The 23461-nt window shown below is 44.0% G+C and overlaps 1 protein-coding gene across 10 annotated transcripts in view; it reads left to right on the top strand.

Annotated features, from left to right (window-relative positions):
• Positions 1–23461, top strand: part of NTM (neurotrimin) — a 953201-nt gene that overhangs the window by 924236 nt on the left and 5504 nt on the right. For 4 of the 10 annotated variants that reach the window (XM_032426117.1, XM_032426124.1, XM_032426115.1 and 1 more), the window contains exons 5-9: positions 7875–8009; positions 9932–10052; positions 14225–14376; positions 17499–17534; positions 23048–23080. In XM_032426117.1, the coding sequence (XP_032282008.1) occupies positions 7875–8009; positions 9932–10052; positions 14225–14376; positions 17499–17534; positions 23048–23080 (477 nt within the window). The remainder of the gene's footprint in view (positions 1–7874; positions 8010–9931; positions 10053–14224; positions 14377–17498; positions 17535–23047; positions 23081–23461) is intronic. The other 6 variants (XM_032426116.1, XM_032426121.1, XM_032426118.1 and 3 more) reach the window with 3 other exon arrangements.

Consider the following 23461-nt stretch of genomic DNA (forward strand, 5'->3'; position numbering starts at 1 on the left):
GATAGATAGATAGATAGATAGATAGATAATAGATAAACAGACATGCAATTTATAGTTGGCATCAGTTTATGTAATATTTTAATTGAATCTCTATAGCTTTATGATGGAATCAGGTTAATAGATTAATTTTTCAACTTTCAATTTGCATTTCGATCTTAAGCAGAGAAGATAACGAGCATAGACGCTGCCTGGGGGATGGTATCTTTTGTGTGTAGGACACGATACAAGAGATGCTGCGACCAGCTGATGTTGCTCTGAACAACCAATTTTTAGGTGTCTAACAGAAAGCTGAAGGAAGTGATGAGCTAAGTTCCCCAGGTAGAAGAAGAGGCCATGTGACCTCGCTACGGATCTGAGACTGGCAGGGAGGTGATGGCATGGGGACATCGCCACGTGTTTGTACACTCCACAGTCTTAGCTCCCAGCTCTCTAGCAGCAAACACTACCGTGTTTCAGGAGGAGCCCTCTTCCATAGTGGAAGCTGTTTAGAACAAGTTAGTCTGTCCCGTTTCCCACAGTGGTCCCTATGTTGCTACCAAGAGTAACTTTTTCAGTGAATGTTTGAGGCTGTACCTCAGGGCTGACCCAGGCATGTTGGGCCCTCTAGAACTTTTTTCCTGAAAGATATGTTATAAATTCACTTATTCTTGGAGAGATCCTCAGACTCTCTTTTCGGTCAGCCATAGTCTTTGTATCCAAGGGAAAGGTCAAAGAGAAAGATAGATAGAGATATAGATATAGATAGAGATAGAGATAGAGATAGATATATACATATAGATAATATAAGAAGATTAGATATAATATAGACATGAAATTTTTCAGTTGGCATCTATAGATGATTATATATCTATATCTGTGTCTCCTTTTATTCTTACTTGTGAAATTAGAGCCATTTCTCAAACCCTCAGTAGGTCTCACACGGGCTGTGCAGCCACACCAGCTTTCCTAGAAGAAATGATCCCAAGAATCTCTATCCCTTGTAAATCAAATCCTATTTTAAGTGAAGGGAGTAGAACTTTTTTGTTAAAGGATCTGTGGCGAATCCTTTGTAAAGTTTATTATTATTAAATTCCTACTAGAAAAGCAGAGATCTGATTATTCTTTCATCTCTACACTGAGGTTTTCTTCTATCAAGGCTCTTGTATATTAAAATGTGCTCAAACGGAGTTGTAGTATCTGTGATAGCTACTAGCTACTGAGAACCTGCTCTGTTCTAAGTATTTTCCACATATTTGCTTATTTAATATTCACAGTAACCCTTTAAGGTAGTATCATGTGCCCCGTTGTACAGAGGAGGAATCTGAAGCACCAAGAAGGGAACTATCAGCCAGAACGTTCTCCGGGGCTCACATGAGGGCCCGGGAATTGAGCCCTGCCCGAGGTGCAGTCAGGCCAATGGTGCTGATAACCATGATCAGCAATTCCGTACAACGTCAGATCCTCAGGAACTATGCTGTGTGCATAAATCAATACCGTTACCATGTCTGGAAATGCTTTGTAACACCGAGAGTCTCGCCCTGTTGCTGTTGATGTTGCTGTCTGGATTCCGTGTGCATCCCACGTGTCTGCAGCCTGGTCCAGGGGCACAGGGACTGCACCTTGAAACCCCTAACACGTGCACCTCGAAACCATTCCCTCCGGCTCCCAGGGATTGGTGCTGTGGGACAGTAACCACACCTCTGTCATGTTGTTCTTGTCCCCCCGACTTCCCAGCCTCTGAACAAAGCCAACTCTTTCTCCAACAAAATACAAAACTTCCCATGCTGGTCAACTCATAAGAAAGGCCCCGGGGGGACACCCACCAGCCAGTCCTGGAAATAGCTGTCCCCGATGCTCAGGCTGAGTTTAATAGGAACATCCTGATGGAAAAGGGGAGGGAAAGAAAGCAGTGGCATGAGTACTAGTCTAGAACTAAACTAGTCACAGTATTTGAATCTAAATTAGAAAAAAAAAAAATTCCAACTCTCAAATTCTGGGATTCTGTGCTCTGCATTTTTTTTTTTCAGTTTCTGAGGTCCCATGATTTTTATCTCAGCTGGTATATATGCCATAAAAATATTAAGTAAAGAGACAGCTGTGTCCTCTCCTCTCCAATAGCTACAGCTGTTCTCCTGACAAGCTTATTCTTGGGTGCAATAAAAATGATAATTGTGGCTATTATTATTTTCAGTTATTAAGGTTTTTAACACCCAATCTATGAACTCAGAAACTTGGGGTTTTCTTTTCCAAGCGAGTATTACTTATGCGGGGCAGTTTTTGTCCTGTGATTGGTTATAAACTGCTGAGCTCAACCCTTTGGACAAGGTGAAACTCCCTTGGGGGTCGAGGGGCAGGTGTAATCCCATTTCCAACTTGCTTCCTTTCCCTGCTTGGGTTGTCAGATTCCACCTCATGAAATAGCTGTGCTCCTAAGAAGTTGGCTGTAAGACAAACCCTGTTAGATAAATCATAACGTCCTCATTGATCTACATCTTTAAATTAAGAATGCACTCCTCTAAGGAAATAATTGGCCCCAAGACTAAATATAAATTATACTAAACACTCAATAAACCTTTTAAAATCACATATTTAGAGAAAGTCTGTTTTGTTAGAACACTAATAGTGATGATATTTTTTAAAGTTGGGAAATACAAATATTGTGCTAAAAACAATTACCATAAGTGACACCGCCTTGGGAATAGAGCCACACGAAGATTAGGTGAGCAACACGGAGCTCGTCACTTTTTTCCCCTTTTAATTGAACTCAGCCTGTAGTTCTCCAGTCTATCATTTAATTAATAGGAAGCTGACAAATTTTGGATTATGTAAACTACCTTCCTAGGTGCCTTGAGAGCCAGAGAGATCCAAGATTGGTCCTCCCTCCAGAGTTTCATTTCCATTGGAAAATCAGACCAGTGCAAACAGCATAAAAGAACCGGCCACCAAAAAATGCTATTGTAGTTGCAGGGGCTGTGGGCCAGACATCGGGAGACCCCGAGGTGGTCCGTCACTAAGCAGATGTGAACTCTCCTGCACTGCAGGTTCCCACATTAAGATACAAGGATGTAATGATATTGATATGTGGCAATTTCCTAGTAAAATGAAAGCTCCTCATTCCTGAAGATTCTGACTTAATAGGTATGGGTGGGATCTAGAAATCTATATTTAAACAGCTATTCTAGGGAATTCTACTGAAGTCAGACTATGTCCTAATATAGCAACTATGGAGTTATATGTAACCATTAATGTCTCTTTAAGCTCTCGCGTTTAATTCCCTTCTGGTGTTAAAGCCTAGAAGGGCTCTGCGTGGAACAAGAGCGCAGGATAGCCACGGGCACTGACAGGAGGCAGAAGGGCGTCTGCGAGTTTCCTAAGGCCACCATAACAAAGTAGCCCACACTAGAGGGCGTAAATAACGCCAGGTGCGTTGTCTCTCAGTTCTGAAAGCTCCAAGTCCAAAACCAGGTGTTCGCTGGTGCATGTGCTCTCGACGGCTGTAGGGGCGAATCTTCACTTTGCCTCCTCCAGCTTCTGTGGTTTGCCAGCAATCCCCGGCTCTCCTTGGCTTGTAGGGGCATCGCGGTGGTCCCATGGTGGCCTTCTCCTTGTGTGTCTTCACACGGTCTTCCCTCTGTGCCTGTCAGTGTCCAAATTCCTCCTTTTTATGAAGATACCAATCACACTGGATTAAGGCCCACTCTAATGCCTCATTTTAATTTGATTACCTTTATAAAGACTCTGTTTCCAAATAAGGTCACACTGTGCAGTGTGGAAAGTCAGGGCCTCAGCAGATCTTTTGGGGGACACAGTTCAACCCATATCCGGGAGTTTTCAGGGAAGAATTAGGATCTGAAAGCCAGGTGGTGTCAGCCTCGGTGACAGAAAGAACATAGCTCTCTGAGTGATAGATGCAATCTGTGCAAAAGGAATGATGATGTTTGTCCAGGGTGAAAAATAGCAGGGCCTGGCTCGAAAGCTGTGGCAGCAGTGGTAGGGACAACGGTGGTGACAGTGCTAACACCTGCAAAAATTTATCACGTGCCTTTCACTGTGCCACCTGCATTGCCCGTGCACTCCATCCTCAAGGCACCATTTGAGGTGGGTAACATTATTCTAAGTGAGTTGTAGAGACCAAGCAATGGTGGCGCAGAGGAATAACGTAAGTCAACTCCTCAGGAAGCTTCAAGTAGAGGATTGGGTTTGTCTGATGCCAAGCTTTTGCTTTTTCCCGGGATGACCTGTTGCCTTCCTCACGGCACAGGTGCGAGGTGAGCCGGCATGAGTAGATCGGGCTACTTGTTGAAGGGTTTCTGTAAGGCAGTGGGGTTTGTGTTTGATGTTATAGAAAATAGGGAGCCATTTTTAGTGTCTGGAGAGGCGTGACATGATGGAGGGGGTATTTTAGGAAGATGAACGTGTCATTTCCATCGAGGGATGTGTTTTCTTTGGAAAAGAAAGACTTACAAATGAGAAGCTATTGACCATGAAGGGTTTCTTTTCATAGGATTTTATCAGGTGATTTGCTCCTTTCCCCGCTGGTAAGTCTTAACCAAGAATTTCCTTTAGCACTTTAAATGCACTTTAAAGTATGCTCTGCTTATCTGTTTTTTCCCCCAATATTCTTTGTAAGTTCCTCATATGAGTGATAAAGCATTGATCATTTACAGCCAGAGCACAATTGCTGTTTCAAAGAAAACTCTCCTTGAATCATTAACTCTATAAATTCAATCATCACCTCTGTAAATTTCAGTTTAGGTTTTGTTGTTGTTGTTGTTCTTTAATTCTTCATTTGTTTTAAGCAGCAACTATAGGAATTTCATTTCTGGTGGTTCAGAGTTTAATTTGTTATGTTACTGATCTTTTTCTCTCTGTTTTTGCTGTCCATGCTTCTCCTACAGAAAAAAAAAAAAAACTATTTGAGGATAAAGGGGAAAATAATAACAATGAAACCTAAAATGTACAAAGCATTTTACTATACAAATTACTTTTCATGTACCTTACCCAATTTAATCAGAAAGTAGACATGTAACAATTGGTGAGCAGTAGAATCATTGTGGTTTTTCTATAATTTCTACATTTGGTCTGAAGAACATATGATAGTAAAATTAAGCCTCATTGCTTTTTGCAGGATGACTTAAGTGTAAATCCCTTCCCTCTGGTAATAGAAATCTGGATCGATGCAGAACATACGGCTTCTCCAAATCTTAAGCCATCCAACTTCCTTTCCTACATAAGATTGCCTGATATTCACGTACAAAATTACACATACACTAATACACCTATTGCCACTTGATGAATTCTTGATTGTGATTACCCTAGGATTTATGTACTTGCTTTTGAGTCCTATAATCCCCTGGACTTGCTTCTCTTTTGGACGTCCATATAACAAGTTCATCCAAGCTGGGTCCTTGTAAGTCTTGCTGTGGTCACACAAGAACGTATTTGGATGGTGAAATTAAAGCGGATGCATGGCCTCTAGTTGGAGGCAAGGACAAGAGATGTAGAGACCCCCGTGTCCTTTAGTTTCCTTGCTTTGGTGGTACAGTGCACAGCCTCCCAGGAGATGTGAGCTTCTACCAATCACTGCTCTGACACCGGAGCTCAGTCCAGAAACAGCTGTCCAGAGCTAATTTATTTCCTAATGCTACGGCACTGTTAATCTATAAATTACATTGGTAATTCGAGCTATTATTAATTTCAGATGGTGTAGGGCAAGTCTAATTAAAATATGACACCAATTGCCACACATATGTACCAAGGACTACTATTTAAAATTAATGGGAATATTAAGTGTGACACTAGACTCAGAGATGCTTTGCACAGTAATTATAGCATTCTAGCTGGGAACGATCTGACAAATGTAGGCTTGAGGTTTGTAAAAAATAAACAATGACAACATAGAAAGAATTACAACTTCTTCGTGTAAATCTTTCCTTCTTATTTCCTCCACTCTTCCTCAAATCACGGTTAGTACTTCTCCCCCTAAAGATGCTTACAAACAATAGCAAAAAAGCTACTGTTGTGTTGTTAATTAGAAGTTTCTTGCCATTTGGGACTGTGAGGCTCTGGAGGTTAATGTTGATTGTCCTCTCCATAGCCTGGACTTTTGGGCCCTGTTTTCTATGTGTTCCTGGTTCTTGTGAATTTTGGTTGCTTTCTGTAACAGATACAGGCTGTTCTTTTGCTCTCCTGTAGGTAGTAAAGGCACGAGAGTGTCTACCCATATATAATGTGGGTTCCGTGTGGCAGGAAGAAGTGTGAGGAAATGCTCAGGTTGGGCTTGATGGTGGCACAGACTTCTCATGACCAAGGAGTGGTGGCAGTGGTGGGCAGGTTGTGGCCCTTCTTGACAAGATGGTCATTTTCTAATTGCTGTCATTGTTATGTCTATTGTTATCTTGACAAAGATGGTTACCTTAGGATAAATACAATGGTAACTTTACATACCATATCTATCGTTCCTTGTATTATATTAGTTTCTTACTGTTGTCATTTTCATGCTTTGGATCAGCAGATCCATGTGGCATTATGGGGGGGTCTTATCACCCGGAGAGAAATGTTCCTTTCTTTCCTTTACTCGTGTGGGCCACTCATGATAAAATAGTTTCACTCCACCTGAGTCTGTGCTTCCCAGCAGATTATAGACTTACTTTCTAAAGCAACAGGTGTGCTGCATGTGAGAGTTTTGATTGCTTTTGTGTGTGTGTGTATATATATATATGTTTTCATTTGTTACCCCAAACAACCCTGTGAGGTTATAGGACTGTATGTACAACATGCCTGCAAAATGTCTCTTAGTTGCCAGGGACAGTCTCAACTTATGCTTATTGTCCCAGAGAAACTATTAATGGTTCCCCTTTTACTCTTAAAGTATCCCAGTTTACATGATAAAATATGTCATTATGCTAGCTATCTTTACTTAACAGAGAAGGCAGAATAATGCTGGGATGTAAACAGTTCCTTTTGTTCTCCCTTGCCTTTCCACAAGTAGGCTAAAGTTCAGGGTGACTAAGGGAGAAAACGGTGAAATCAGTCTACTAGGCTTTAACCTTATGGTTTGCATAAGCCAGTGCTCATGGCTAGTGCTCAGGTAGGAAGCCAGTAGGTAGCGGGTTGTTATTATTCACAATTTTTCAACAGAGAAACTGCATCTCAGGGCAGCGACATGACAGGGTAAGGTTTGCTACCACGTCTTCTTGCTCTTCACTTTCTTCCGTATTTGTGGTTAAAGCGTGGTGTCCTTGTTGTTGGTTTATCTTCAGGATCTCTACACAAGAGCTCTAGCAGATCAAAGTTTAGAAAACTGATCTTTGCTTATTTTATTGATTGTCTAAATCTAAAACCACGAGTTTGAATTTATTTTGTCAGTGTCTCCACTGCCTTTTGTGGCTCGTGTGTGTGTGTGTGTGTGTGTGTGTGTGTGTGTGTGTGTAACTGCTAGTGTGGTATTTTTAATTGACCCATGGTCTGGGATGCGGTGATCAGCTCTAGACTTCAAGGTTCAGCCTCAATGATACCTTGAAATCAGAAAGAGTTCATATTCACCTATAGTGCCTAACTTAGACCCCAGAGCCCCACTGCATGGTAAGATTCGGGCAGTGTAAATGTCAAAATTATTAATCACTTATGGAGGACCAGTAATTCTCCAGGCTCTGTGTTCAGTCTAGGTAGGAGCACAAACATCTCAGCTGGTCCACTGGGGAACTAAAGGAAAGTTGATGATGGAAGAAGTAGAAGGGCGGGGAGTGGGGGAAGGAGAATGGGCATCGTTCTCAAGAACGGAAACTTAGAAATGGCACAATTCTCTGCAGACGTAACCATTTTATGCTTTGTTTTCTAAGTTTATACCTTTGGCATTTTGTTTTGTTTTTTTCTCACCACACCTTCTCCTGCAGCCGTGGGCTTTGTGAGTGAAGACGAATACCTGGAAATCCAGGGCATCACGCGGGAGCAGTCGGGGGACTACGAGTGCAGTGCCTCCAACGATGTGGCTGCACCAGTGGTCCGAAGAGTAAAGGTCACCGTGAACTGTAAGTGGTCTCAGGACCCCGACCCTGCGTGTGCGTGAGGCAGGCTGCTGTCATGGCCACAGCGAAGAACATAACAATAAAAAAAAAAAATTAATCAAGTAAAAAAAAAAAGAGAGAAACAATTCCAAATTCTAGTTTAAAAAAAAAAATGCAGCTGAAATTTAATATAATCCCAAACTTGACTTATATTCCTGGAAGATCATTAAATGGCCTTCAATGCATAATTTATAGAAATGCATCTTTGAATCCCAATTTTTCCCATACTTTGCTCATAATGTTTCCAAGCTCCTCCCTCTTTAGCCCAGTCAAGTCCACAGTGGGGAGCAAAATACCTTGTGTGTAAAGGAAATTAATGATATATTTATGGAAATTTATGGTACATATTTATGGTATACTTATGTGATCTCATACTTTTGTGATTACATGTTGATACACAAAGGACACATTCATACTTTAAATATAAATAAACATACACATATTACAGGATGCATCTCAAAACCTGATTTTGACTAACAGAGGTACAGAATCCAAAAAGTTTGGAGGCCAATCCTCTAGACCCCTCATTCTCTCTTATCAACCACCCAGATTCTCTCTGACATTGACCCTCCTCCACTTCCCCACCTGTCTTTCATGCTCTCTTCTCTTGATTCCTCATAGTATACATTGACTCAGTTCTGTATGACATATTGAAAGTTTTTTTCTGCTGTGCTCATTTCAGGAAGTCTTACAACAGGATAGAACCCAAGAACTAAACCAGTAGACAAGAAACCTTTCCCTTTCAAAACTTGCGGGTGGAGGTGTGGAAAGAATATTGTGCCTTGGTGATTACTCATTAATATTTTTCTTTCTGTTACAATTAGAACCTCCTTAATACACAGCACTTTAAGAAGCAAGGAAATAGGTATAACAATGCTATGGTTTTTAATATCAAAATGTGTACCACCAATATTTTTAAAAGAATTTGAAATGACTTGCAGTTAATAAAAATTAACCTGAAAAGTAAGGGGATATGCACAAAGAGAAAAACTGATTTAGGACAATAAGTGAAAGCTAGGGATAAATGAACACAGGAAATATATACCTCAAGGAGGGGAGATGCAGGTGCAGAATTTGGCTTTGAGTTGTGAAATCAAAGTGGGAGACAACATCTGCTTTAAGGTTTATGTCCATAAGATGAAAGCAAACCCATTGCTTGGGAGAAACACTGCTTTTCCTGGTACTGAGACCCAAGAGAAATTTCTCTTTAGTGTCTCCACAAATAGATCACTTTGAGATATAGTCAACAACATCACGCACGGTATTTCTGCAATAAATAGAATGCCAAGTTTATTATGGCTGTTTTTCATAATGCACTTCAATGCAAACTGTTGGAATTGCCAAGGGTAGTTAGATAAAGACTTGAAATGAACGCAGGCCAAGTTTATAGGTCTAGTTTGGTCCGGCTGGATTCGGGGATCCATTTTAGGATGCCTGGAAGAATGACTGATCGGTCTAGGCTTCAGGCAATTCTCCATGAACATTATTTCTTGCAACTGAGCTTTTGATGGGAATTGAATTGTTCGAGGTTATAGACTTTGGCAAGAACCCGGTGTGCAGAAATTCTGTAAGGCTGATTAAAGGAGTGTAGGGTTGATGGGCTGGCATTCCCTTATGAAAGTTAAAAAGTTTAAACTGGAAATATGCCCGAATACTTGGTCATTCCACCTCTGCACAGAGGGAAACAGCAACCATACATACTAGGAAGACAAGCTTTTCCTTAGCACCGTGTTGAATGGTTTCACTCTCTGGCTAACTCGTCTATCAATTTGTCAGCTCTAGCAAGCAGAGTAGAGCAGGGAGTAAACACCAAAACCAGTAGATGAGGCAGCCCGCCTCATTTTAGGATGCATTTTAAAATGCTACAGCACAGCTTCTCTCTGCAGACCCGCCGTACATTTCAGAAGCTAAGGGGACAGGCGTCCCCGTGGGACAGAAGGGAACACTGCAGTGTGAGGCCTCAGCTGTTCCCTCCGCAGAATTCCAGTGGTACAAGGATGACAAAAGGTAAAGACACCCTCCCTACCTCCCTGCCCCCAAGGAGAAGAAAGTTTTTCCAGCTTCCTGTTTCCAGATGTTTATGCATGAATCTCTGAACAATCTTCTTCTAGTTCCAACTAGCTATCAAGGTGGGGGGGGGGGTTCTGATTATTCATGATTTCCAGCTCTGTTTTTAACATTTCCATGTAGAGTTAGCCCTCGCCAATCAACGGGCCTGAAAGAAAACATTGTTTTAGGAAAGCAAAATCTCAAAGAAGGGCCACCAGAAGCATCACAAGTCCTGTGAATGTTTTTTTTATAGGGCAAGAAAATAATGGGTTCTGCCTGAAGCTATTTTTAACACACTCTCAGGCTTGCATTAAGAACGTGGGAATGTTCACGGGGCGCTGGGAGTAGCCAACAAGTTAGCAGGTCTCCAGTTCAGTTCCGGACACCATCGGTGGTGGTGGATAAAAGAGTCCGTGACCCGATTTAGGCTTCCCTTTGTGTCCGGGCTGTTCTTTCAAGGTAAAAGAAAAGAAAGGGGACTATTTCTTTCCCTCCCATTGTTGCAGCCATCATCAGGATCTCTGTTGTGATTCAGGGAAGATTGTCATTTGCGAGGAGTTACCAAATGGCGAGTTAGCACAGGGTTCAGCAGCTCAGAACAGCCAGGCAACCTGACAATTACTGTGATCAAAGAGCTATTTTAAAGTGGATGAACAATGAATAAATGTGCAAGAGCTGTCCATGTTCAAAACGCTTTGATAAAAATGGGGAGGGGGTGATGCAACACTGTCCGAGGTGCATATGGGGTGGAGGAGGAGGGAGCTCCGGGGGCCTAGAAGCTGGGAAGAAAAACAGCCCAAGGGGGATTGTGAGAAGGGGGACACGGAGCAGGTCCAGGCCATCAGTGACCCAGCTGTTGCCCGCACTACTTAGAACATCTCCAGTGCACCGTGGGTGCCTTTCTTTATGAGGTCGGTGAGGCACCAAAAGCTCTCCCAGTCTTGGAATCACGTGACTCCGTCGTAAGCTTCATCGTGTCCTATCATGATTCTTCCAAGTGAGAAGCAGTGCTTTTCCATCTTGAAGTACAAAGCCTGGCAGCAACTTGGCAATGTGTATCCTATTCACCTGGCCCATTTTAGAGATGAAAGACATGAGGTAAAAGGAAGAAAAGCAAACACATGAAGAGGTGAGAAGAAAGAGCTGGCTTTCCCCTCTTCTTCTCAGAACTCAGAATCAAGCTGAAGGGAGTAACATTTTCCCAATAAATAAGCATTTTCTTGCAAGTCCTGCTTCCCTGGTCCCTCTGCCTTCCCACTGAAGGACCCCCTATGTGAAAGTCTGGTATCCGAAAAAACAATAACAAAAAACGTGTATCTGGGTCTTCCCCTAATCAGACGCATCCTATTTTTTAAAAATTCTTTATGGGAGAAAAATGTAAGCACAAATGTAGGGGAAAGTGAGATCTTAAAATATGTGGAGGAAAGTAGAGCCGTCCATAGACAGAAACGGCCAGTGGTGAGAAAAAATGAAAAGACAGCCCCGCTTTGCACCCTCTGTGTCGTAGCAGGGGCTCCTGTGTACGCATTAATTTCCCAGGAGGGGACAGCCCGGTGGCATCCCCAGGGTGGTTTCAGAACCCCCTGGCTCAGGCAGCCTTGATTCCTCCACTGTCCAAGCTCTTCTCATGGGGGCTCCTTTCTCCCCTTTAATTGATTATGGTCAGTTTTCCATATGTTCCTCATTTATTGATTTCCAGTGTTCTCCCACTGGAGTGGAGTTGTCTGTCCTCCTGACACCCAGCTCGGCAAGAACAGCTCTGGCTCTGAGGTCCTCGTCGCTGCCATTCCTTCCTGTGCCCCTGAGGCTGGCAGGCAACCTCCTCCAGGTGGCTCCCCATGGAGGAAGGAGCAGCTCTACCCTAGCTCCATTCCCAGTGACATGAGCGGACTTCCGAGGCAAATCAAAGGAGTCTATATAATGGGGACAGGCAGTTTTCTCAAAATTTACAGTAGAAGCCTCTTTTATGTATGTCCTAGCACTTCTCAACTGCACGCCACTGTGTGTGTCATCAATCAAAGGGAGAGGAACTGGGGTGCTGTACTTACTAAGAGCCACCCATCCACGGGGGCATGAGCCAACGAAAAGCCTCAGGTTCATTAAAAACCTGAAGCCTGGGAGCAGTATGGGATGGGGAAATGTGTGACCACACAGAGAAGAGGCAAGTATGTCATCCCAGAAGCTGCAAAGTGCTGCAAAGCGCCGCTCGCCACCCCATCCTGCTTTTAGCTAAAGACGTTTCAGAGCTGTCAAGCAGGAACCTGCTTCGGGTAAGTGTCTCTCCCCACTGCAGAGCTGAAATCTAATTCACAGCTTGGTTCTGATGTGAAGGCTTCCTCCCCAGCCCAGGAATGGCGTCAAAATGGCAAATGGGATCAATGCACTTGACTAGCTCTTGAAAACCTCCTGGTGGGCGGGCTTGTAGAGCCTTCTTTGGACAGCACCCCCTAGAGGATCAATATCTACATAACAAGCTGGAAATATAACAGCAGCGTCTGGAAGCACAGCCGGATGCCTCATTCCGTTCCTACAGTGCTCACATTTTAATGAAGTCCGTGGACTCAGGCCAGTTCACTGCCCCTAGCTTATGAGAGAGAAAGGCTCCCAGAGGAAAATCTACATAATGAAAAACAAGCAAGTTCCTCCACCCATCCTTCTGACTTCCCAGGAGACAGATATTAAGCGAGAACTGAAGCCAGAGCCTGACTTTCTCTTCTGATCAGGGTTGGGGTGGCAGAGAGAAACATCCTGTAGTCCTACAGGAACAACGTCTTCTGATGATGACAAAGCAGCTGTCCTCTGTGCCAAAAACATGTTGGGACCCAGGAACAGGCGGGAGGTCTTGATGTCTGACTCCACAGAAATTAAGTATATTGAATAACATTTTATAGTTTATGGAGCATTTTCTCTTCATTGTCTTGCTGGGCTTCACTTCCTATTCTGCCTTGAATATTGTCTTTCTTAGTTTGATGACTCTGAAACCAGCCATTGACCCCAATTCCTGTCCCCTGTGCCTTGACATTGTTTATTTCTTACACATCCTGCCCCAGCGAAGCCCTAAACCATGTTCCCTGAGATCCTCCATTCAGAAGGATTTTTCCCCCTAACATTTATCTTTCCCATAGCATAGGCTCAGCTTCTGGGCAAGGAAGACAAATGATTTCAGAGAAAGTAAAAGGTTGGCTTAAAGCCCATTCTCTGAAATAGGACATTCCAGAGTTTTTAAAAGGAAGAGGGTTGGTCTCATAATTTCTATGTAGACATGCAATGGTAGTAAGAATTTTTGCTGACGCATCCTGAAATAGAGGATATGACCCCACAATCCCTAAGCAGTGTTCTCCCTACCCTCTCCATCTCCTATCTATGGCTTTAGCAGGTATATCTGTTTTCCCCACTCACCTTCTGTGGCCTTTCTTTAGTGGCCCCTACCACAAATGCGAGCCCTTGTGGCCTATTGGACTGCCATAATGGATTGCTCAGGGAGACCATCCAGGCTCTATAAGGTCAGATTCTTAGGAATCTATAATCCTTTCTAGACCAAGTTATTATAATACTCTGGGCAGACCACCTCTCCCAAGCCCTTCAGAGTACACTGCTGTAAAAGTGATCCCCGATTTTTGTATTCTATTCACCACCAAAAATAAGCTATTATCTGCAAGTTCATAAAAGAACATTTATCACCCAGGTGTTGAAAACACTTTGTCCTTTCAAACCCCTCAAGTTCTTCTCTTTGAAGATTAAGGGTTTTTTTAAAATTATTTATAGTTGCCATCATCATCATTTTCATTAGCCTTATCATCAACATCAATTAAGTGCACACATGGAGCCCTACTGTCTGAATATCACACAACTGGAACTTTCGAGGTATTGAAGGCACCTGCCTTCAGAGAACTTGGTGAATATCTGTAGTGCCACGAGTGTCTCCAGACACATGCATAAAAATAGAAAAATACAATTATTGGTCATTGTGTGTGAACTTGCATTAGTTGAGTGGGGAAAAAAGTAGTCATCATGATGTCAGAAAGGGGGCAATAAGAAGATCACTAATTCCAGAGTCTGTCTTCCCCCTATAAGAAAAATATAACCATCTCCTTTTTTCTCCTTTTTTGTCTCTCTCTTGTTGGTCTCAGACTGGTTGAAGGAAAGAAGGGGGTCAAAGTGGAAAACAGACCTTTTCTCTCAAAACTCATCTTCTTCAATGTCTCGGAGCACGACTATGGGAACTACACCTGTGTGGCCTCCAATAAGTTGGGCCACACCAATGCCAGCATCATGCTATTTGGTAAGACTGAGCCCCGAGCTGGGCAGTGAAAGCAGGAAAGGGTCCTGTGGGACAAAAGGAGTCAGAAGGAACAGCCAGGGTGAGGTGGCAAGTGTAAGAGAATCAGGAGAAGCTGGACAGGAATTAGTGAAAAGAGAGAGGAGGGGGAGTGAGAGAGAGAGAGAGAGAGAGAGAGAATGCTAGTGCATGGATGGGTACCGCTAGCAGGGAAAAAAATGAGAAAGAATGTTCATGCTTCATTTTGTAGTGGGCAAAACCCTGAGGCAGGAGGACAGGATGTAGGGATGATGAAGTGACATTTAATTTTTTCTCTTCAAGAGCTCCTCAACTGACAAGGGATGGGGGGTTCTAATTGGGTACAATAGCAAAGCACTCGGAGAGGAACATTCACTATTTCAATACTTTGTTCACTAGAGTCCTGTAAAATGTTACCATTTCTGAACCTTTTCCTGGCTGTTGGGATGTAGGAGAAACTGGATTCTATTTGTAAAAGTAGAATCATAGGCCTTGGGATCCTGAATATTAGCTTCAGAGGGAGAATTCTCAAAGGAAATAGGGATTTCCCCAGCTCTTCATTTGTATCAAAGGGTGTTGTCTGACTGGATTAAGATATATTTGTCCAACCAAGCCACCATCCTGACAGAAGTCACATAGTCATTCATGCATTAATTCATTAAACAATGGTTTATTGAGGGACTGATGTGGGCACAGCAAATCGCTCTGCCTTCCTTACATATCTGGCAACTATATTGGTGCCAGAAGCAAGTAAAGAAAGCAAACAAACAAGCTCCCCTTTAAACCCTGGATGTGTCAAACAATGCCACAGAAGTGAGCTGGATATGTAGGTCTGTGTCATCCGCTAGGACTCCAGGTATCCAGGGATGACTTGCATCCCTTGGTAGATGCAGATTCACCTTGCAGGCCACAATTGAGGGGAAAATTCCTCCATACCCTCACAGGCTCAGGTAGCTTGGAATTTTTCAAATCCATTCCCCTAATCTCCCATGGTAGCAAGCACGCTTGAATATGATGGCGAGGGAAAGCGAGGAAGTTAACAGATAATTAGCAAGAACATAAATTCCTTTTACTCTGAGAACTCCCGGAAAATCCCATTAGCTTCAACTACCTCACCCTCACCCCCAGCCCCTACCGCATCCCTCCACAGCACATTGTATCCGACCTGCCCTGAATAACCCACCTGTGTGGCTCCATTGTCCCGTCTCGGCTTCCAAATCACATTCGGCCCCCCCCTTCTATCCAGCACGTAAAACAAAGCCCAGCTTTATCCAAGGGGGCTGGGAAGGGGAAGGCTGCCCTTGATCCCAGAGCTGGTAGCTCAGAATGGACAGAGCTGTGATTAGAGTGATTGATCTGTCTGACATCTCTCACACAGGGATAGTCATAATTGCCCCTCACATTTGTCAGGCCTTTTTGGCTTTCTGGCAGGCGTCTCTCTGCAGAAACAGAAGGGCCAGGATTATAAAGGAATAGATCCCCCCTTCCTTGGCCTTGCAAATCTGAGGCTCTCCTAGCGGTACTGTCCACCCCTCCCCAGGCCTGCCCCCCGCCCACAGTAGCCCTCATTCCTATAAACAGTCTTCCTCCTCCTCTGACCTCCTCATTCTTCTGATTTGGATGCATGACATGGTTTTGCAATTGGCTTTATCACTACTGTGTAATTCCCTGGCCTCTTCCCCTTAAGCCATCTGAAGATGAGAACAGGGAGAAGGCACAAACTTTGAGAGTGAAATAGCTGGTGTTTGTGAGAAGGAATGCAGTAAAGCATGTGCCATAAATCTGCTCTTCTCAGCAGACCCCTGCGTGGCAATTAGAACCTCTGCCTCCCCACCTTTGGTCTGTCTGTATTCACCGTGTGTGTCATTGGGACGTTCCTCCACTTGCCAGCCCTCTGGAGTCCAGGATTCTCTAAAAAAAAAAAAAAAAAATACATGGAAAAGTGACAGTATGCATTCAGATAAGTTTAGAAAGACTGGGTCAACCAAGATGAATGGAGTACACGTGGGAATGTTCTTTAATGTAGAGATCTCCAAGCTTTTCTTCACATGCTAATTCTCTAAGAGGGAGAAAAAGCATGGAGCAATTTCTAAAATTAATCCAACAGAAAGCAATTTTCAAGCCTCAAATGAGAGGCAATTTGTGAGGAGCCCATCACCGAAATGCCCCATGGCTGACATAGTTCCATGGAACTGGTCAAATGTCATTAGTGTGCAAGGTGGGTGTTTCCACCCCACTGGCTCTCGCTGAGGTTTAGTCCAGACATGGCAGTCCCAAAATTCATGATGGAGGCCCACCATCAATCACAAATACAAACTTATACTGGAGTTTTCCATGTCATCTCCCATTATCAGCAGACCCTCAGCCCAGACCCATCAAGCAGACTGTGGCGATGGGAAAGCAGCATTTGTGTTATGCTAATCGTGAACTTTGTGATGCAGTCCATTCTCCTATAGCATCACAGAAAGCCAGCTACGTTATCACCATTTTGCTACCACCTTTCACACAAACTGCGTGCCCTCATCATGTGACCTGAACGTTGGAAAGTGAGGAGTACTGTGCAAAGAGGCTCCATCATGGCCATATCCAAATGCAGCAGGGTCATCCTTCCTATCATGAACCAGTAGTGTCCTGAGCATCTGCTCCCTAAGACTGCAGGGATTGCAGGGTTCCCAGAACGCCAAATCATGGTGGTTCTTGGCGCCATCTTGTTCCCGCTGTGGTGCTATGGGATCAGAAATTACTGTTCTTCGTCTCCCGAAGTGAGACAATGGGGGTAAGATGTGGGACAGAAACCTCACCTGGAAAGGGACTTTGGTCCTTTGTTACCACGTCAGCCCCCCACCTCTGGGAAATGTATGAGTGGCCAGTTCCCTCACTTTCCAACCATCACATCCGAGGATGGAAGCATAAGGCACATTAGTGTTTCTCATGATGCATCTTGTCCTACCACCTTTGGTTTTTGTGTCTTCCTTTATTTATCCATTCCCCCAGAAATGTATGTGAAAGGCAGTATACAAACTATATATGACAAATATATAGCGGCTGTATATAATATATGTGTTTGTTTTCATTTTTCTCTCCTGTATGTCCCTCACCCGATTTAGAACTAAATGAGCCTACAAGCTCAACTTTGTTGCAAGGTCAGTATCCCCCTTGCTTTATGGTTTTTCTCCCCTTTCCTTCCTCCCAGAGTCCCCCTCTCCCCTCCCCCACCCCACATTACCTATCTGTGAAGTTGCTTAGAAGATGCTTGCAAAAGCTGAGGAGGTCACTGGAGCTGATGGAGCTCCAGGGGTAGCTCTCCTCTCTCTGCTCACACCTAGCCCACACTTCCCCAGAAGGGCCAGGTGGGGGAAAAGAAAAGAAACACCATTAACTTCTCAAAGCCTAGAGATCTGTGTAAAGGTCAAAGATAGAGAGCATGAGTCTGAACCAATAGGAAGACAGTCCAACCCACCGAGCAATTTTCATAGCAAGAATCCTATCAGTGGGCCCTGAGCAACAGAAGAAAACACTGTGTGCATGAAGATTTAAGTATTCCCTAAAATGCATCAGCTGGTTCAAAATGCATCAGCACCCCTCCCTTTACGTCCTATTCCATTTAGAGGTTCTCTAAGAAAGGCAGGTAGGGAGGGTGCAGCATGCATGACAGTCAGAACAATGACCTGGAATGGGATGCCGCTGAGATCAAGTTCAGAGCATGACAATTAGTAGTTCTGTGCTCTAGAGCAAGTCACTAAACGTTATTGAGACTCAATTTCCTCTTCTATAAAATAGAATTGATCTGCCTTATCTACCTTAGAGTTGTTCCAGCATTCAGCTGAAACTGCATAGTAAAAAGGCTTTGGAAACTGTCAGGTGCATTTTGAATTATTCCAGTCCAAACCCCAGATGCAGACTGAAAGACAGGAATTTCCCTCAGTGCCACGTCAGAGCTCTTCTCCCCAGCCCCTTTACGTCCTATTCCACTTCAAGCCCTTCCCCATATACAGCTCCTGCCTCACCGGCCCATCTTTGCACTGCCTTTCCAATTTTCTCAAGGTCCACTAGCCTACCATAAGTGACTCACAAAAGTCCACGAACCTAGCGGAGGTGGTTCACTAAGACTGTGCCTGAGCATTTGGGCAGCAGTGAGCCTGGCCGAGTGGTGGAGTTGAATCCCTGCTGAGTATGCTACAGTTCTCCTCCGAAGGACAGGGCTGACATAGAGTGGCCCAGCTGAAAGGCAGCCGTGAGGCTTTGCCCACCTTCCACCCCAGTGCCTGACCTTTCTCATCTCACCCACCCCCACACCCATCCCCCCGCATCCCTTCCCATCTGGCCATGTGAACACTCAAGGGAGGCCGGCAGTAGACTTGCAAGGTGGGGAAGGAGAAGGAAGGAGATAAATTGCATGTGAAGCTGTTTGACAGATGAGGAAAAATACTTTTATCATGAAAAGATTCAGGGCTACATTCTTCATCTTAGTGATGTAGGGTGCCATAGTGATGCCCCACAAACAGGAAAATGCAACAAAGAAATAGAAAGTAAAAGTGAAGTCAATGGAAGCGTTCAGGTCCAATTTATGATTCAACTTACGTTTATTGAACCCCGGTGCAGGGATAGCCACAGATCTAACTAAAATCAAGAGCGTTAGGAAAGTAGCGAACCATAAATGGTAAAAGGGAGGCATGAGGGACTGGAGCGAAGACAGATGGTGCTACAGGCTGTCCTTTCAGAAGTGACCGAGCTCATTCTGATCACTTAGCTCTTTATTTCCAGAGGGAATAGGAGCTTTTAATATAGGCAGTATCTGCTTAGGAGTTAGTCTTTCCCTAAAGGTGTACTCACCTGATAGAGGGGGCATGATCCCACACCAGTACCAATGATAACAAAACAGAGCAGAAACAAACACATGCCTTCTAGCTGCTGAGCAGGGGCCCATCTTTGCACTGCCTTGCAAGGTCAGTATCCCCCTTGCTTTATGGTTGCAAGGTCAGTATCCCCCTTGCTTTATGGTTTATGCCATAAAGTGGCAGGACACTTTATGACCAGGCCCCACCTGCTGAGACAAAGCTGTCCTGCCTCACTCCTCTCTGCTGCAACCATGAATTTGGGTAAAAGGATCTGTACGCCAGCTCTCTACTCAGATTCTCAGGCTGCTCTCAACCCCACATCCTTCTTGTCGAGCACAGGGCAATGGGTCATTGCCAGAAGTTATAGACTGTAGACATCTGGAATGTTCCAAGATTTGGATTCATGTGGTCTTCAGTATAGCTATTGGACTCTTTTGTACAACCGAAGAATCTTAGAGAAAACAGACCTTGCACTTGGGGCATTTCTCCCATTCATCTATGTTCTTTCTCTCTCTCTCTTTTTTTTTTTTTTTTTTTTTTTTTTTTACCTCCTCCTTTGCTAGTCTCCCACAGAATAGAGAGTCAACTATTTTCTCAGGGAATACCCCTAAGTTATGCTCATCTAATCTCAGAAATACCAAGCAAGATTTATACAAATGCATGGATTTCCACGGACAGGGTACACTTGGCTTTACGAGAAGTTCTAAGCTATCTTGTTACTCGATTCTGGATGGACTAGAGAGATTCTGATAAGAGAATTTCATCCCTCCTCTGCATTTTCTGCCACCCTTGAAGTATTTCTCTGTTCCCCTTTTGCAAGCACAACAGATTGCATGTCACCCTCTCGTATGAATATTTGGTGGTGCAGGACTCCTGCCATGATAAATAAGGACTCGGGGATGCGCCACCATCCCTCACCGAGCTCCCTTGCAGGCAAGTGTGCAGGGACCCACACTGCCAACTCAGCGTCTTGGTAGCTGTTCATTTCCCATCCACTGTCCTTTGTCTTTCATCTCCTAGGCATGAAGTAAGATTTGATGGTATCAGTGGGCTGGGAAAGGTTGGCTGATTAATGCCTGCGAACCTCACAGTAACTGTCAAACCAACTTATTAAAGAATGGGGGAGTAAGTAAACTCTGTGTATCAGGAGGGAAAAACTGCAGCAGAAAAGGTGATCAGTTCTTCCCTGCAGAGGATTAAAGGTAGTTAATTATGCCCAGCCTTCCAGCAATGAGCATTTCTATGACACGTGTGTCTAAACACTGAACATATAAAAAGACGTTCTCTCATCCTCTTTCTGGACAGTGAATATATCCATCCTGGTGTGAAACCAGCTCTCCTCTGCCCACTAGAATCAGACAGAAGCCCCATGCTTACCTCGGTACTTAGATTTAGCTGCAGACATTGGCTTTGGTGGCAAAAAGATCACGTTATGGATTGACCAGAGATACTAACTTAGAGGCTTGAGGGGAGTGTTTCTTTTTTCTTTTTCTTTCTTTCTTTCTTTTTTTTTTTTTGTTGTCTTCTTCTCTTTTCTTTCATTCATTCTTTATTTTGAATATTTTATCCAATTCTACCTGGCTCCTCATTAGTGTATCAACAAAAAGATCACAAATTTCAGTCAAGTTCTTGGCAAGGAAAATACATGCTTGGATTGTCAGAGATCGTTTGTTTTCTTGATAGCCAAGAATGAACTCAGTAACATGAGCTTATGGGTGGCTACAACTCACCTTGAAGGCTCAAACAAGGTCCACACTTCTGCAACCTGGTGCAACAGTGATACCATCTGAAGCATGATATAGAAAACGTGTTAGCATTTCTGCATCTCTCCTTGGTACCAAGTCAAAGGGAGTGGGATGGAGTGCAGCATCAGGGTAAATACAAAGAATATCTTGGCTACATTCCCCCCTCATTGTGGTGATATGTAAGGCGGACAGAAGGACATTTCCGTTAAGTAGAAGTTTTGAAACTTTGCTATCTAGCAAAGCTCAAGGATACATTCTAGCTAAGGCTCAATGTCAAATAGTTCTTTGCCAAGGTGGACACTGAAGAGTACTGACCTTCATTCAGGTAGTGTGTGTTAGAGATTCAGGGAAAAGAGTAGCTGGACGGGGACAATCCAGCTGAAGTTGTTTATAGATCTTTGCCTTACAGAAAATCACAACTGGTATCTAGATCACTGTGGAAACTTACGCTTTCAATTAATTTCTCTTTCTGATAGTTCCAGCAAACCAAACTACCAAGTAGAACCCTCCCCTGTGTCCTTCCTCCAGCAGAGTCTAAATCAGCACCCCAGCAATCAGTGGCTGCCCTCCCCCACACGTAACCTACATCTGCACTGCTTGTGGTTTGGGGTTGAAGGCCTAGAACTACTTTATCATTCCATGAGTCCCTCTTCATTTTCCCTCCTGCCAATCACCCTTCTTCTTGGTACAGAGACTCAAGTCAGTCGTACCTGAGTGAGACACTTCATGAAAATAGCCCCACCTTTGCTTCTGGGTGGGTCTCGAGGCCCCCGTAATCACTCCAAGGGACTGTCCTCGCTACATGGATAGACACCATGGCACCAGCATTCCTGGCTTTTCTCTACCACCTCAACTTGACATCTTCTGTGAATCATGCCTTTGATCTTTGATCATACATCACCCCTTACATCTTTTTCAGAATGGCTTCCCGCATCGTTACTGCCCCCTTTGGTCAAGAGGGATATCCTATCTCAGGTGCCTTGAAAGCATAGATAGAGAGCTTGAAGGCATACATATGTATTCATCTCAAGTAGGTCAGATGTTTTAGTTTAGTTTAGGTTGAATTATATCTAGGTTGTCTTTCCTTCTATATGCAAGGACCTTTGCACAGAGAATGGTATCACTTTGATGCAAAGAATTTCATGCATTTGTTTTTTTTTACTTTATTGAGGTATAATTGACAAATAAAAGTATGTTTAAAGTTTAATCATGTTGATTTGATACACAAACACATTGTGAAAGGATTTTGCATCTTCTCTGCATCCAGGCTGAACAACTGCAGAGACCGCTAGTTAAAGTGGGAAGTAAAATATTCCAGATGGGACCACTTCTGGCCACTTGGGCAGGACATCTACTATTAGCAGGAAAGGCTCTGTGGATTGTTCTGAAGGCTTGAAGCTGATGAAATGTGGGTCTTTTGTGGCCTAATCATCAGAGAAGAGCTGGCATCCCAGTAAATTTCCACAGGCAGGTCTTACCTAGCAAGTGCAAGTGCAGCAGAATAGGTGTGGGTCTTATTGCCTGAGGTTGCACCTCTGGACCAGCTAGCTATAGTCTGAGTCATCCAGGGAGGTCAGGCATCACAGGTCTGGGCCCTCTGGCACAGTGTTTGTAAAACGGGTAGATAAATCCCAAAGTTTTACATCTCAAATGTAGCATGGGCACCTATGTTCAGATTGCTGTAGTATAATCCATTTGTTATCAGCCAATTTTATACTTAAGACCTACAGACTTCAACTAATTAGAGGATAGTCTGGTGGCCAAAGAAAGAAAGTTGTTGTACAAAGAAGTATTTATCGGCTTGGGGCCTCAGGCTCCAAGGTGTACCGAGTCTCCTGCTACGATCAGATGGATGCGTTGGCTCTCATTGGATCAATGATCCAATCTGACCATCATTCATATCCTGCTCCATCCCCCCCCCCCCCCCCACTCCACCTTATGGCAACTTCCCAGCAAAGTGGAGGGCTGCACTAAGGAGAGCTGGCTGTGGTCAAGACAGCAAGAGCCAAGGGCAAAGCAAGTGCCTCTGACTGCTTTCTACCTTAACAGTGGCTTGTTTTTAATTTCTTTTAGAGGTGAAAACTACAACTTTGACCCCTTGGAAAGGTTGGTATATTTATTCCCAGGCATCTCTTCCTGGGTGGGGATGGGTATCCCAAACTCTTCACTTTCTTCCCAGATGCCTTCTCTTCTGAGCTAACCTCAGGAAGCAGCCCAGTGGGATCCTTCCCTGACCTTGGGCCATCTCTGTGCCAGTCTTGATTAACCTGTCTCCAAGGACCTGCCACTCCCCCTGGGTAGCTTCCACCCACAGACGTCTAACTGCTGTTTGCTAGAGGCACTAATGAGCCACGTGCCAGGGCCCAGAGTAGCTGCACGTCTTGGCTGCTCCATACCAGGCTGGCCTCTCCTCACACGCAGATGCTCTTAGACCTTGGCCTTGCATGCTGTCTTTGCTTACCCTGTTCTCTCTTTCTCTCTTCCTCT

Source organism: Phoca vitulina, unplaced genomic scaffold, assembly GCF_004348235.1.
Source record: "Phoca vitulina isolate PV1807 unplaced genomic scaffold, GSC_HSeal_1.0 scaffold34, whole genome shotgun sequence".
NCBI classification, from domain to species: Eukaryota; Metazoa; Chordata; class Mammalia; order Carnivora; family Phocidae; genus Phoca; species Phoca vitulina.